This window comes from Callionymus lyra, chromosome 1 (genome assembly GCF_982586985.1).
Source record: "Callionymus lyra chromosome 1, fCalLyr1.hap1.1, whole genome shotgun sequence".
NCBI classification, from domain to species: Eukaryota; Metazoa; Chordata; class Actinopteri; order Syngnathiformes; family Callionymidae; genus Callionymus; species Callionymus lyra.
The window spans coordinates 19,818,738-19,833,085 of NC_141818.1; the positions used below are offsets into that span (position 1 = coordinate 19,818,738).

General features: G+C 36.5%; 1 protein-coding gene across 1 annotated transcript in view; it reads left to right on the forward strand.

The window, feature by feature from the left end:
- Positions 1–4,973: 4,973 nt before the first annotated feature.
- The window catches only part of htr7c (5-hydroxytryptamine (serotonin) receptor 7c), a 33,521-nt gene continuing 24,146 nt past the window's right edge, over positions 4,974–14,348 (forward strand). Inside the window, exon 1 of the mRNA XM_087796538.1 lies at positions 4,974–5,993. Within this exon, the coding sequence (XP_087652664.1) occupies positions 5,539–5,993 (455 nt within the window). The 5' untranslated portion in view covers positions 4,974–5,538. The remainder of the gene's footprint in view (positions 5,994–14,348) is intronic.

The following is a 14,348-nucleotide window of genomic DNA, read 5'->3' on the forward strand; positions in this document are numbered from 1 at the left end:
AGTTTGTCATATGATTCATCATTTCACTCAAAAGAACCCTGGAAGAGAAAAATGTAGATAAAAAAAAACTTCATCTTGCATTTGTGTTTGTGAATATATGGGACTCCTCTCGGTTGACTTGGCTGTTGACAAGTCAGAATGAAACATCCAACGTAAACGATGCAGGAAGACAGCGAGGGCACGTGGGGAAGCTTGCCAGGACTCTGGCCTCATTGCATCACCATCCAGCCAGAAACAGCTGTGATGTGCCTGTCCCTCCTGGCTTTTGAGGGGCGACTGCTGCTTCCTCAAGCCCTCAACCCACAACTACAATCTGTCATCACTTCCCCTCAGCCTCAGCGGCCCTGGGCATGTGCTGACCATTACCTATCATCAGACAGGCAGGTCGCTGATTGTCGCTTCAAATTAAAGGCACTTTATGGTGGACCGCCTGCCTGCCAATGCTAACAATGTGAGGCCACTGCTCCAGGCTTTTGAAACGCACTTCTATGAGCTCAGCTTCAGTAGGAGTATAAGCACTACTTTTCGATACCTTTGAAGGATCAAACACAGATTACATTTATTTTCAATTAACAAAGAAAAACTATATTTAAACTTGATCTATATTTTCTTGTGTAACATTTTGTGGATTTTTGTGTTGCATAACATTGTGTTTTTCAATATGTTTTTTTGCGCGCTTTATTATTTTATTCTTTAATTCTGTACGGCCACCACAAAAAAATACTGTTGTGTTTGTCTTATTTCATGGCCTTTAAGAGTTTTTAAATTTGTAGGTATTTTTAATTGTGTATTGCTTGTGATTGTTCAAGCGCTTTGTGACCCTGGTCTAGAAAGGTGCTTTACAAGTAACCATTACTTACTTACTTACTTACAACACTGGCAATAGAAGCTTCTGATTCTGATACTGAGATGGGAATATTCTCACATATCCTTTATTATTATAATTATATTTCTGTATTATTATCTTAAATATATGAAGCAGAGCTATGAAAAAAATTAAACAGAATCATTTTTCTTACTATCTGACTATTTGACATTGTACAGAGATGTCCCCTGCTCGATCCTAATACTACTACTACTAAACATGGACATCAAATGCAGAATTTATTCCTGCCGGCACGCTACATATTTGAATCGGGTACAAACGTGAAAAAATGATTATATAACTCCTCCACAATGTTCATCAAATAATAATGTGCATCAAAAAGTAGTATCTCCAGAATGTATAATAGAAAAAGAAAATCATGGAATTCCACTTGTCATAGCATTGATGTAAAAAACTGAAGTGGTTATTATCAAGAAAAAAAATGTAATGTTGATACATCAGCCAAAAATATGGGCTATTTCTGCTCTTATAATATTTTTTTTTTTAAACAGATGCAACTTCAGTTATACCAGCCATTAAAATTAACAAGACATTAAAAATGTTCTAATCATTTTTAACATTAACATTTTGACTGTATATTTAAAATTAAATTAAAGCAATTACACATTTTTAGGTATCGATTTAACTGGTCACATAACAAATTATGAACAATATATAATATCACATATGTGTATTACAGTATTTGCTGCCAGCGCTACTGTAGAAAAGCCTATTTTGTACATATTTTTGTTATATTGCGTCCAGGTGCTAGATCTTCTTATTTCTTAACCAAAATCAAACAAGTCCAATTGAGTCAATGTGTGTAATCCTGTGGGGTTTGCATTTGCCACTGGCTATTCTCTGATGCTTATTTGTCAACATACTTAAACAAAACAAAAAAGGAAACATCAAATACAATTCTTGGAGTCTCAACCTGTCATGGATCAGATGTGGCAGCTTATTGGACCTGCTACACTAAAGATTTCTTGAGTATTTGTCAATAATGTGCATCATGTCATCAGTGGCTATAGTCGCGCAGGAGAAGCCATCACAATGGCTGGAGGGTAGATAAGCATTATCTTCCCGGAAGACGACCATAGGAATTAGTGGTGCCGCACGCTTAGTGTTCGGTTCAATAAAACAAATCAATATATATGCACATCATGTATTATTCATACTCATGCTGTGTGCTAATTTGAAAAAGCCGTGGGGGTTACGTTTTATCTCCTTATCTACTTTCACACAGTTACACATGTACTCAAAGAGGTAAATGTCTGGTGAATATTCAGTGTGTCTCACCACATGTTGAGACAAAAAAACAAAAAACAACCTTTTCTTCTGGCTAGATTTTCCCTCAAGATAAACAAAAAGCATGAAATAGACAAGGCGGGGGAAAAGCAACAGAGCACAAAAAAAAAGAAAAGAAATGGAGGTCAGAACATATAAAAGAACCTGAACAAATCCATTAGCAATGTAATGGGTTAGTACATATTCAGTTGAAACATAAGAAATAATCATCTAGTTTTGCTGCAGATACGAAACCAACAAACAAAAGAACATTGGGGCATATTTATATATATAGTCAAATCAGCTTAACGTCATTCTTGAGTATTTAGTTAGTTTTCCTGCAATATTTTACAGGAAAAATCTACAAAGGTCCAGACTGATATTAAAGCTCTGCATTGTCCGTATCTGAACTTTTCATTAACTGCTTGAAGTCTCTCTGTGTCTCTCTGTGAATATCTCTCTCCCTCAGTGATAAAGGTTCAAGTGAGGCAAGTTGATTGGATGATCACACAAACCAAAAGAAACCTGGACAGTTCGAGTCTGAAGTAAATCATTTTCATAAACTGTCATGTAGAAATGAAAGCGTTGTGTTCATAAATACTATAAATACCTTTATTTTCGTTTATTCCATGACTCAGTTTCAGTACGGGATCAGGGTCCTTTGTAGCTAGTGGCAACATGGATTATATCTTAATTTAAATGGAGTCTGGTTGGTATTGAATTGAATTGTATTATAAATATTCTTTATTTTCAGGATCGCAGCTTGGCCTGTAGCTGTAAAACTGGGAGGCAAGGGTGTGTCAGACTGCAAATATTTGACAATTGTATTTCATTAGATTGACAAATAAATAAATTCAGCTTTTATTTAAAATCTCAGTGATCTGCATGGAAATGTTACGAATGACCTCATGTCTATCGAGTTTCAAGATAGGACATAAAGTGCTGAGGTGACCCTGAAAAAAGGGTCAATGCGAGAGACAAATGTGATCACATGATTAAAGTGGAAATATTCCTTTAAACATATTTACCCTGGTTCCCTGTGTCATGATGTGATGCTTTGGTTATCAAGGGGTACTTATAAATCGTGTGCAGAGGTGCAGTCATTTCTTTTGAGTACCGCCAGAATGAACCTGTATGCCACTGCAATTATATGTTCCAACAGTATTTATAAATGTTTCTTTTCAAACTCACTTCACTTCTGGCTCTGCAAGAAAATATTTATACTGTACACTTAAGCTACGGACAAAAGAAAAGTGTTATGTTAGAAGCATATCACCAGCTAAAATATTTCCCTATTTTAATGTTTTAACTCAATGTTAACAGAGAATAGGCTAAAATGAAGATATTAAAATTAACATATACATTTTCCTTGGATATTTACACAACTTAAATTATAATCTTCATAATATCCAAACCGTTATGATAACAAACCAAGCTTGCAAGTTGAGTATATATCTGGATATATGGGGGTTCGATCTGGAGTGTATCCAAGATGCATGGGAAGAGAAACGACCAAGAGACCTCTCACAACTTTACCTCCAATTTAGAGTTCTCCATCAACATCTGTATGATAATGGGATGTGGGAGGAAACCGGAGTTCCCGGAGTAAACCAAGGGAGAACATAAAACCCTTTACAGAATGGAGTTACTCAAGCTGAAAGTAAACCTTCTTGCTGTCATGCTGTTGTTTACCAATGTGTAACCATGCAATATTTCCTTGACTTTACATTAAATTAAAAACAAAAATATTTTAAAAATGTTTTCACTCTTGAAATGTATTGCACTCTTTCTAACTACCAAAATGAGCTGAATAATTAAATTGTGTGGGAACTTGCTTAAAACCTTGGCTTGTTTAAGGGTTTGTGTTGCCAATTAAATAGAAACAATGCCTTTGTAACAGCAAGAGAATATTGAGGGATGGACATAAATCCTGATGACAAACATCTGAAAGGAGCACTATTTTTTTTTCCTGCAACAAGATGGGCACATCAGTGCTGTGTAAAAAAAGAACTACATCATAGCAGTAGTCAGTAAGAAATACACTCCTCCATGATGTGTCGCAGAAGAACTGTCTTCAGCTGCTTGTATCTGGAGGCTGGAAAATAATGTTTTGTTGGTAAATTGCTTCCACATCGGGAAAGCTATTTTCAGGGAGGATCATTTTGGGGGACAACTCTATATAGAATAGAGCGGCGTGCCAATAATCACTGTACACCCACTTTTCTCTGCAATTATGTTAGATAGATAGATAGATACCTTATTCATCTCACAGAGAAATTCACAGTTCAGTTCAGCAGCTCCAGAATATGTTAAAAGATAGAAACATAAGAGGCATGCAAGTCTATGTACAGTCTAAATATAAACTGAAACATATGTATAAAAAGGAAAAAAGAAAAAAATATATATATAAAAAATACAAAGACGTTAATATAGTAGTAAGTAAGTAAGTAAGTCAGTAATTTTTATTTGTATAGCGCTTTTCCAGACCAGGGTCACAAAGCGCTTAAACAATCAAAACAATATTCAATGAAGTATATATTTTAAAGATCAAGATAAAACTGATAACACAACAGGAGTTCCAGAAAATCAAGGAAAAGCCTGAACAAATAGAAACGTCTTAAGATGTTTCTTAAAGGAGTCAGTAGACTCCATCAAGCGCAAAGAGAGAGGAAGATCGTTCCAAAGCTTAGGAGCAACAGCCTGGAAGGATTTCTCTCCTCTGGTCCTGAACCGTGTGCGAGGAACCATAAGTAGATTCTGATCCACAGACCTCAGAGCCCGAGCTGGGGTGTAAGGCTGGGTCTTGGTTTCATCAATTTTAGGACATTTATATCAAGCACAGGTGAGATATGAAAGCCACAGCTATTGGATGTGTCTTAAAAAAAGACTATCTGTGTGACAGTAAAAGTAAACCAACCATGGAAAAAAAAATGTCTTCTTTAAATTTAACCAACATCTTTAAAAGTGCATTGTTCCTAAAGTCAACGTACATACTGACTGTCAAAAAAAAAGTCTGAAAATGAATATGCGTCCGGCGTGACTATTTTTGGATTCGCCCCCTCTACACACTCGATGTCCCTGGTGTGTTCAACAATCCGACAGCATCCACACAGATGCGTCACATGAAGAGGTGCGGTTTGCTCACCACTGATGTCCACATGACGCGCGCTCCCAAAGCAGCACCCGAGCGGCTGAGCTCACCGTTCCATGGACGCGCACCGTCTGACGGAACTTATTTGACAATGTAGGAGTGAGCCCGCACAGGTCTGGATCTGAACCCCGAGAGGACTGGACTTGACAGGCGGGTCCAGGGCTCCAAATATGCGCGTAATTGGAGGAGACTTGCGAGGCGTCCCCGGCGATCCTGGCGCGCGAACTTCGTCGTGATGTTCAACACTTCGGGTTTTGAAAGCACTTTGAACAAGAGAGAGGATCCTTCCGAGGTGATCAACGGGACCCTCCAGCTGCTGGTCACCGTCAGTCCCACGGCCACGTGGAACGAGTCGTGCGCGGATCAACTGCAGGACTTCGGGCGCCCGGTGAAGATCGTGATCGGGGTGATGCTGGCCATCATCACGGCGGTCACCGTGATGGGCAACACGCTGGTGGTGATCGCCGTGTGCGTGGTGAAGAAGCTGAGGCAACCTTCCAACTACCTGCTGGTGTCGCTCGCCGTGGCGGATCTGTCGGTGGCCATCGTGGTGATGCCGTTCGTCATCGTGACGGACCTCACGGGGGGAGAGTGGCTCTTTGGAGAAGTCTTCTGCAACATTTTCATCGCCATGGATGTTATGTGTTGCACTGCCTCCATCATGACGCTGTGCGTGATCAGCGTGGACAGGTGAGTTCACCAAGGTGTCAGCTGGAGCGACGGTTACGCAAACGCTCACGAGGAACCAAGAGGCGAGAGTGGAGTCCAAGATTTTAAATAGTTGCAGGACAAATAAAAGCCTCTGGAGCAAGGTTAAGGTAGATGTCTGTGGGACAGGAAAAATAACTATCTTGTTAAAAAACAACTAAAACACACTAACACATGCATACATACACACACACACACACACACACACACACACACACACACACACACACACACACACACACACACACACACACACACACACACACACACACACACACACACACACACACAGGGTAGGTTCACCCCAAATTTAAATTGTATTAATTTTCTACTCTCACTCTACCCTCATTTGACTAATAACTAAGTAAGTAAGTAAGTAAGTAAGTAATTTTTATTTGTATAGCGCTTTTCCAGACCAGGGGCACAAAGCGCTTAAACAATCAAAACAATATTCAATAAAGTATATATTTTAAAGATCAAGATAAAACTGATAACACAGGAGTTCCAGAAAATCAAGGAAAAGCCTGAACATATAGAAACGTCTTAAGATGTTTCTTAAAATAGTCAGTCGACTCCATCTAAGATAATTAAGTAAGAGTAATCCGTTTTTTTTTTTGGTTTTCAGGAATATACAAGTCCATTTTAAGGTAGTGACTAGTGCTTAACTGTGTTCTCTTCATATTCGCCAAAAATGACAAACTTAAAAACATCCAAATACCTCTACAGTGCTCGTCTGTAACTCACATCTTGTATTGAAGCCTTGACTTGGGAAATTGTTCAGAATATAATTCAACAAGTCTATATATTAAGCTTGTTTTTAGTGGAAACTGCTAGGTTGTGCACAGGCGCACTGACACTTGTAATGTGTTTCAATGAGGAAAGACATCAGGTAGCTTAGAGACTGGGAACTTGAGCTTCAAACAAGCTTAAAATATACAGACTTATTTATTATTATTTTTTAAACTATTCTTCATGTCAAAGCCTTAAAAAAAGATGAAAGTTATGGATGAGTACCATGGAGGTATTTGTATGTTTTTAAGTGTGTTTTTTTTAGATGAAGATGAATACTAAGACCAATAAGCTCCAGTTGTTTCAATAAAATGGACATACATTTTGACTATAACTCAAATAGCATTGGATTACTCTGAAAATAATCACAACCCTTAATAGACATGAAGGTGATTTGGGGTAAGCTAACCCTCCTTCAAAAGATTCTTGAATTGAGATGCTAATCTGGTACGTCTGCCAATATCTCACATTATCAACACTGCCTAAAAACGTATTTAAATAAAATGATTAAAATCTGTCCCTAAGAAATATTGCTAACAAAACAGATAAATGTAATCTCTTAGGGGGAGTAATACGATCGATACAGTAGACTGGAAGCTGCTCATAAGACTCTGAGGTAGAACCCATTAGTTGCATAATCTTAAAAAAAATGTATATTTTCTGTTTTTATTTATACATTTTATATTTACAAAACTTACACTTTGTAAACCTATAAACAGAACACTTTTTTTGATAATGCATTTCTCATTAGAATCAAACTTGTTCCCTGCCTATCTACCTCAGAGCAAGGTCTGTCTGTCAGACCTTATTTTTGATATTTGTGTGGGTTTCTTGGCTGTGTTTGATAAAAATAGCACTTTAACCAATGGGACCAAGCAAATCTTTAAGGACCATATTGTAAGAAAAAGAAGTGTGATTCAAATGTTGTAAAGGTTACACAGTACATCTTGGCAAACAGTTGGTTTGTATTATGCAATAAAGCACATTATGGAAGACATAGTATTTAAAAGCATCACTCTATATTTTTATTATTTACTTTTTTTAAAGCTGGTATTGTCAAGTTTCTCCATCATGTGATCACTTAGAAGCTTTCAATTTTTGTATCAGGATCCATACACACACAACATTGAGAAAGAAAATGAAAAGCGCTCTCATGTGATTCAATATGTATACAACACTGGCCACACCAACCATTGTCTCTGCTTGTGCCTCCTCTGGTTTGGTAAACTATATTTAGACCATTCATGAGGATAATAGGCTGAAATGTGTCATCTGCTGGTGCATCCATCAACTACACATTTAGGATTGCATTAAGGCTATTAGACCTTTTGGCACAAAGTTAATAGATGAACTTCTGCCAATTGATGATGAATATATAGTATAGAGTTTCCTGATGAATCCCTGCCATCTCTATAACTTAGAAAGTATTAAGTTATCATCTTACCAAGTTGATTAATTAACCAAATGGCTGTAGTTGTCACTCATCTCAGTCATGATAAATAATATGTAAGAGGTGTAAGTTTCAGTTTCTGAAAATGAAAAGGTTCCTCCTTGATGTATGAGTAAAATATAATTATTCACAACACATTTGTAATGTTTTCTAAATAAGCTTTCAACACTATTCATATATAGGATAACGATTTACACTCAAAAGAAAGCAGAAGCTTGTTAATTTAAAAAAGGTTTTTGAAGCAGATACGGCAGATAATGAGATAAATGCTGTGTACCTTCTGCTGAAGTCTTTAGTGCTACTTGTGACCTCTATGAAATTGAAATGGATACAAACATCATATGAGGTGGTGGTGAAACAACAAGGGCTTATGCCGAATTAGTTTCAAACTTAGTTTTTCTGTTTGATTGGAACAAGTTGAGTAGATTGTGACAAATGTTTATTTATTTTCCTTGTATACATAATGAAGTACAAACCACCTGCTGTTTCTAATGAAGACTCACTACTGTATTGATGATCTGATTATGTCTTTCCATTTCCTAATTAGGTATAATTGTTCATGAAGACAGTGTGTGGGCTGTAACAACAAACCAATGATCCTCTATCTTCTATCAATTATTTAATATTGCACAAGCAACTGTAAATTGTGAGAACCAATGTGGAGGCAGTAAAGGGCTGGGACCAGAACAATGAAACAAAAGGTCTCGGTGTGATTTATTGATACATAATGGCCAAGTAAGAAATGTAATTTCCCTTTGAGATTTTAATCAGAAGTCCATAAATCTGTTGAAGGACTTATGGAATGTCACTGTAAATATAGTTAAAATTGCTCTATAAAACATACAAAATCAAATAAGACAACAAAAAAAAAATCACAATAAAGAATAGAAACGTATATTTTACACAAATACCTTCTATTTTGAGGTTCAATACTAACCTTTAAAAGGCATTTTGTATGGACTGATAAAGTAATAAGTAAGTAAGTAAGTAAGTGAAGGTTATTTGTAAAGCGCCTTTCTAGACCAGGGTAACAACGCGCTTTAACAATTAAAAACAATACACAGTTAAAATATATACTTTAAAAGGCCAAGACATAAGACGAACACAGGAGTCCCAGAAAATCAAGGAAAAGCCTGCACAAATAAGAATGTCTTAAGATGTTTCTTGAAGGAGTCAGTAGATCCATCAAACACAGAGGGAGAGGAAGATCGTTCCAAAGGTTAGGAGCAACAGCCTGAAATGATTTCTCTTCTCTGGTCCTGAACCGTGTTCAGAAACCATCAGTTGATTCTGATCCACAGACCTAAGAGCCCGAGCTGGGGTGTAAGGCTGGATCAGATCACTGATGTAAAGAGGAGCCTGACCATGAATAGATCTGAAAGTAAGAACCAGAATTTTTAAATTGATCCTGAAAGAAACTTGCAGCCGGTGAAGAGAGTTAAGGATCAGAGAAATGTGAGTTCTTCTGCTAGAGCGGTTCAGAATTCTTGCTGAAGAGTTTTGAATGAACTGCAGGCGAGACAGATCCTTATTATTTAGACACAAAAATAAACTGTTACAATAGTCTAAACGAGAAGAAACAAACACATGGATTATAAGCTCCAGATCGTGTTGTGACATCATTTTCCTAAGTTTAGAGATTTTTCTCAGTCGAAGGAAACAGTTTCTGGTCAGTTTTCTGCAGTGTTGTACTAGAGACATGTCTTTGTCAAATACAACAAGTAGCTTGAATGTGAAATCCTTCATAAAATGGTATTTGGCATTGTTTGATTTGGCTGTTGCCCTAAAATTAAAGCTGTTAAACAGATAATGTAATGAAATATCCTTTTTAAATGATTTTGCTCACTACTGAGCTACAAAACATTGAGCACCACTTCATGAAGATTCATCAGCCCATCCCTATTGAAATAACTGAATGACAATATAATCAGTAAAATACATTCATTTTATTGACAACATAATCACAAATATGTCTTTATTGGTGTTTCAAACGTTAGATTATTAAAGGGGAGAAAAACCAACAAAAACAATTTTTAATGCAGTTGTCTTGGACAAATAGTAGTAGATGGGACGATTGTTTGCAAAACAATATATATCTATAAAAATAATACAAATATTTGTAAAATATAAACAAACTGTTTTCTATATTTTATGTGAGTTTTATTTTAAAGTAACATGGCGAATAAAGTCAAGATTTTCTTCTGCAAAGATTTAGCCAAGATGGATTGGTGGTCTCCCGGCACATGGATTATATTTATTTTTGGACTTAATTTACTTCTTTTTTTTCATCTCAAACGCCTGCAGAATCTTCAATCTTGTGGAATCCAGCTTGTCTGACATTCTACATCTCTCTAATCTGGGATAAACCCACCTAAGCGCCTGGGAAAATGAGCTCCAGGACTTTTTATGGACCTTCCCTTCACCTTCAAGTAAACACACCCGGTTTGTTTTTGCGAGCAGCACATGCACATTTTCTATTAGATGAAAGAGTGCATGTCCCTGATGTAACATGTTTAGCTTAAAAGCTGTTGTCATCTTGGGTTTGGGAGACATTTCAAGTTCAAGACACACGGGTATACAAACCAAATTTTATGGAAGATGAATGGGGCACATCAGTCTGAATGCTTAAATAGCAGCAAATCTTCTGTTTCCATCTTCTCTGAGATCTTTGGAATTTTGTTAAATATAGTTTCTTGCAGAAGATACTTACCTCTTATCTGTGGCCATAAGCTTTATTAAGTCTCAACAGTCAAGTACAGGATACTTTGAGCAGGTAGTTTTGTTTAAAACATTTGCATAAATAAATGAAATGGAAATGAACATAAATGATATTCAATATATAACTGTATAAGAATCTTTTAGTCGCTTTGACACAAACATAAACATCAATGTATAAATAATATTGATAGCGATTAATACAATAAAAAAATAGTAAATTAACTGCTGGGAAGCTTTAAGACTTTACGTAACAGCTTTATTACATGTATTTTGATGATTTTATTTACTTTCAAAGAGGAACTTGCATCACTCTTAGTGACGTCTGGTGATAACATACATGACCTCACGCCTGGGCATCATTCAATAATAGCTGCAGAATACACTTCATTGATTTTTCGGTGTATGTGCTAATGTAGATTCATGGCTGTGAAAGTCCTGCTCATGGGTGAGTAGCCATACATCTCCACTGGCCTCCTTAAGTGGAGAATCAAACCTGAAAATTGAATCCCACATGACCACAGGTTTATGTAAAGAAACTTTGTTTTGATGAAACTTCCCAGAATGCACTTTTACACTATTGTGTCTAGTGCATTAAAAAGTTATCTCCGTTGGCTAGAGTCAGTTTTTATTACTCCTTTGAAAAGTAACATGTTACTTATTCCATAATTCAGAAGTCAAATATGAATGATTCATTCATGCTGTGGGAGGAGAGGGTCCTTTTCTCTACCTTCTCTGATATCTAAGAAAAGATGTTCGAATGAAACGGAGACGTTTGTAGCGTCAGACCAGCTTCCGTTTACATTAAAAGAAACAAAGTTTGTGTTGATTATCTAAAGTCAACTCAGAGGCAGATATGGCGGTCAAGGCTGTGGAGGAATGTCAGCGTGAAGCAGACTGAAGACGCTTAAGTGTAGGTGTGATCACACTCATAAGCTTCTACAGGGGATTTGAGGGTGGGAGCAGAGACAGTGGGAACTTTCAGACAGCAGACGGATTAATAAAAAAAATGGGCCTTCACATTTTCCCCGGCCTACTGATGAGTCACGGTTCACACTTTAACCGTCCACAAATGATAACATTCTGTGTGGTTAGTGTGGCGGATCCATGCTGCTCTTTGCAGTCGAGGGAAGGAGATTTGCTGTGGACTTAGACGGCTTGACCAAATGCTTTCCTCAGATAAAGTTATTTGACTCTTCACTAAATATTTACCTCCCACCTTAGTGAGTCATACTCTGTCCATCTCCTGATCGCTCTAGTTGTTCTGTTTAAACAACGGATATTGACAAACTTCCCGCTCCATTCATTTTAAAAATAAAATCTTAAATAATCTGTGTTACTAATGTTTAGCAGATTATTGACATATTCCCTTCTGCCAAGAAGGTTAAAGTGATAGTTAAAAATTCCAACTTTACCTGTTTCTACTCACCCTCATGTTGATTAAGGGTTGGTATTGTTTTATATCTGTTCCTTTTTAGAGTTATTGTAAAAAATGTTAGTTCTTTTTTTAAATCTAGGACTGGAGCTCAGATTTATCTTCCTCCAAAAAGACACTTAAAAACATCCAAATACCTCCATACTGCTCTCACGATATAACCCATAGTACCTCCAGTTTAGGTGGCTTCTTACTCTTTAAATGTCTGCCACAAACAAGCTTAAAATATATTCTTATTTACGTTTTTCTGGAACAATTCTTCTCGTTGAGGCTTCAATACAAGATGGACATTACAGACGAGCAGTACGGAGGCATTTTGATTTTTTGGAGCTCCTGAGCTCCAGTTCTACATTCAAAGGAACATACATTTTGTCTAAAACTCTAAAAAGGTCATAGTACTGTAAAAATAATCTCAACCAATAGTTGACATGAGGGTGAGTAGAAAATGTAACTATCACTTTAAAGTGTCTGGAAATTACATGAAAATGTGTGTCTATTATTATCTGATCGCTCAGGGTAAAGGTTTTAGGTCTTCCATTAAGCTCGAATAGACACGCTCTTAAGTTATGTGGTATCGTAAGTTGAGTTTGAATTTTGGGTTAACTATCCCTTTAAGTGATCATCATAAGTTGTTTTTTTTATAATAAAAGAGGGACAAAAGATACCATTTTCAATCTGGATTTTGGAACATTTTGAAGGAATCATCATTCACTAGTATGGGCTGTTGCTTTTGTTTCAACTTTAGTTTAAGCCTTTGTTTCAAGCTGCCATTTAATTTTGTGTCCCATTTAGTCACGTCCATCCAACCCTACTCATTTCAGTATTAATCTTTATTTCATTAAGAGTTATCGGACTAAGCGCACTGTGGAACAATGGTTACAATAATAATTTTGCAGGTTTGTTTTCAGGTCCGGGAGCCAACTCTAGACTTGTGTGGAGTTTGTACTCCGGTTTCCTCCCACAGTCCAAAAACATAGAGACAATATTTTACCAATATATTTAATGTTCTGAAAAGATATTCTATTGAAACCTTTCATCCTTTTTACACTAATATTGGAAAATATTATATTATTGTTACCTTATAGATTCAAACATTAAAACTTAAAAACTATTTTAATTTTAAGTTAAAATGCGTAAGATCTTTATTCATGTCATAAGTTCATTGACCATAATTCATAATTTTTGTTCACAAAAGCAACACTATTTGTACAGTTTCTGCTGCACACACTTTTTTGCAATTAAATAAAAACAACAACAACATAAAATAAGGGATTTTAATACACAGCACACAATTACATGTCAGGCTACCGTTTTGTTTTATTTTTCATTATGAGTCACCACAATGACTCATCATGCGTCCTTGTTAGGGGTATGAGGTGTCTCTGCATCTTCAGAGTACTTAAAGAAAAGTGAATTTATTGACTATGATTACCATCATTTTATCAAACAAATTTAAGTAAGAACCTCTAGTTATATAATTTAAAAGATGAAAAAGCATGGCACTTAAGTTGTGATACACTTTATAATGAGCCTTTATGCATTTCTATTGAGAAATATCAATGACTTCATCAGCTCTTGCAGTATATTATGTTGCGGTTCATTCTTCATTCAAAAGTGAATAACAACCTTTCAAACTCAACTATTAAAACTAAGGGGTGAAACAGTGGTGAAGCAGGTCCATCATACGGTAATTGATCATGAAAGTTTGTTCGTCATTCCAGTACACCGTGACAGGACTGTGACGGATGATTAACCAGACGGCAGATAAAGATTCTTGTTTGTTGTCCTCCACACTCGGTAATCTCTGGGGACAGGCAGACGAAAAGGGCGAAGTTGTGAGTGACTTTAGTGTGGCATAAATCATGCTCTGTGTTTGGAATTACAAAAGTCGATTATTCATCAAGGTTGAACAAAGGGCTGGCCAACATTTTACACATTTTAGTCACAC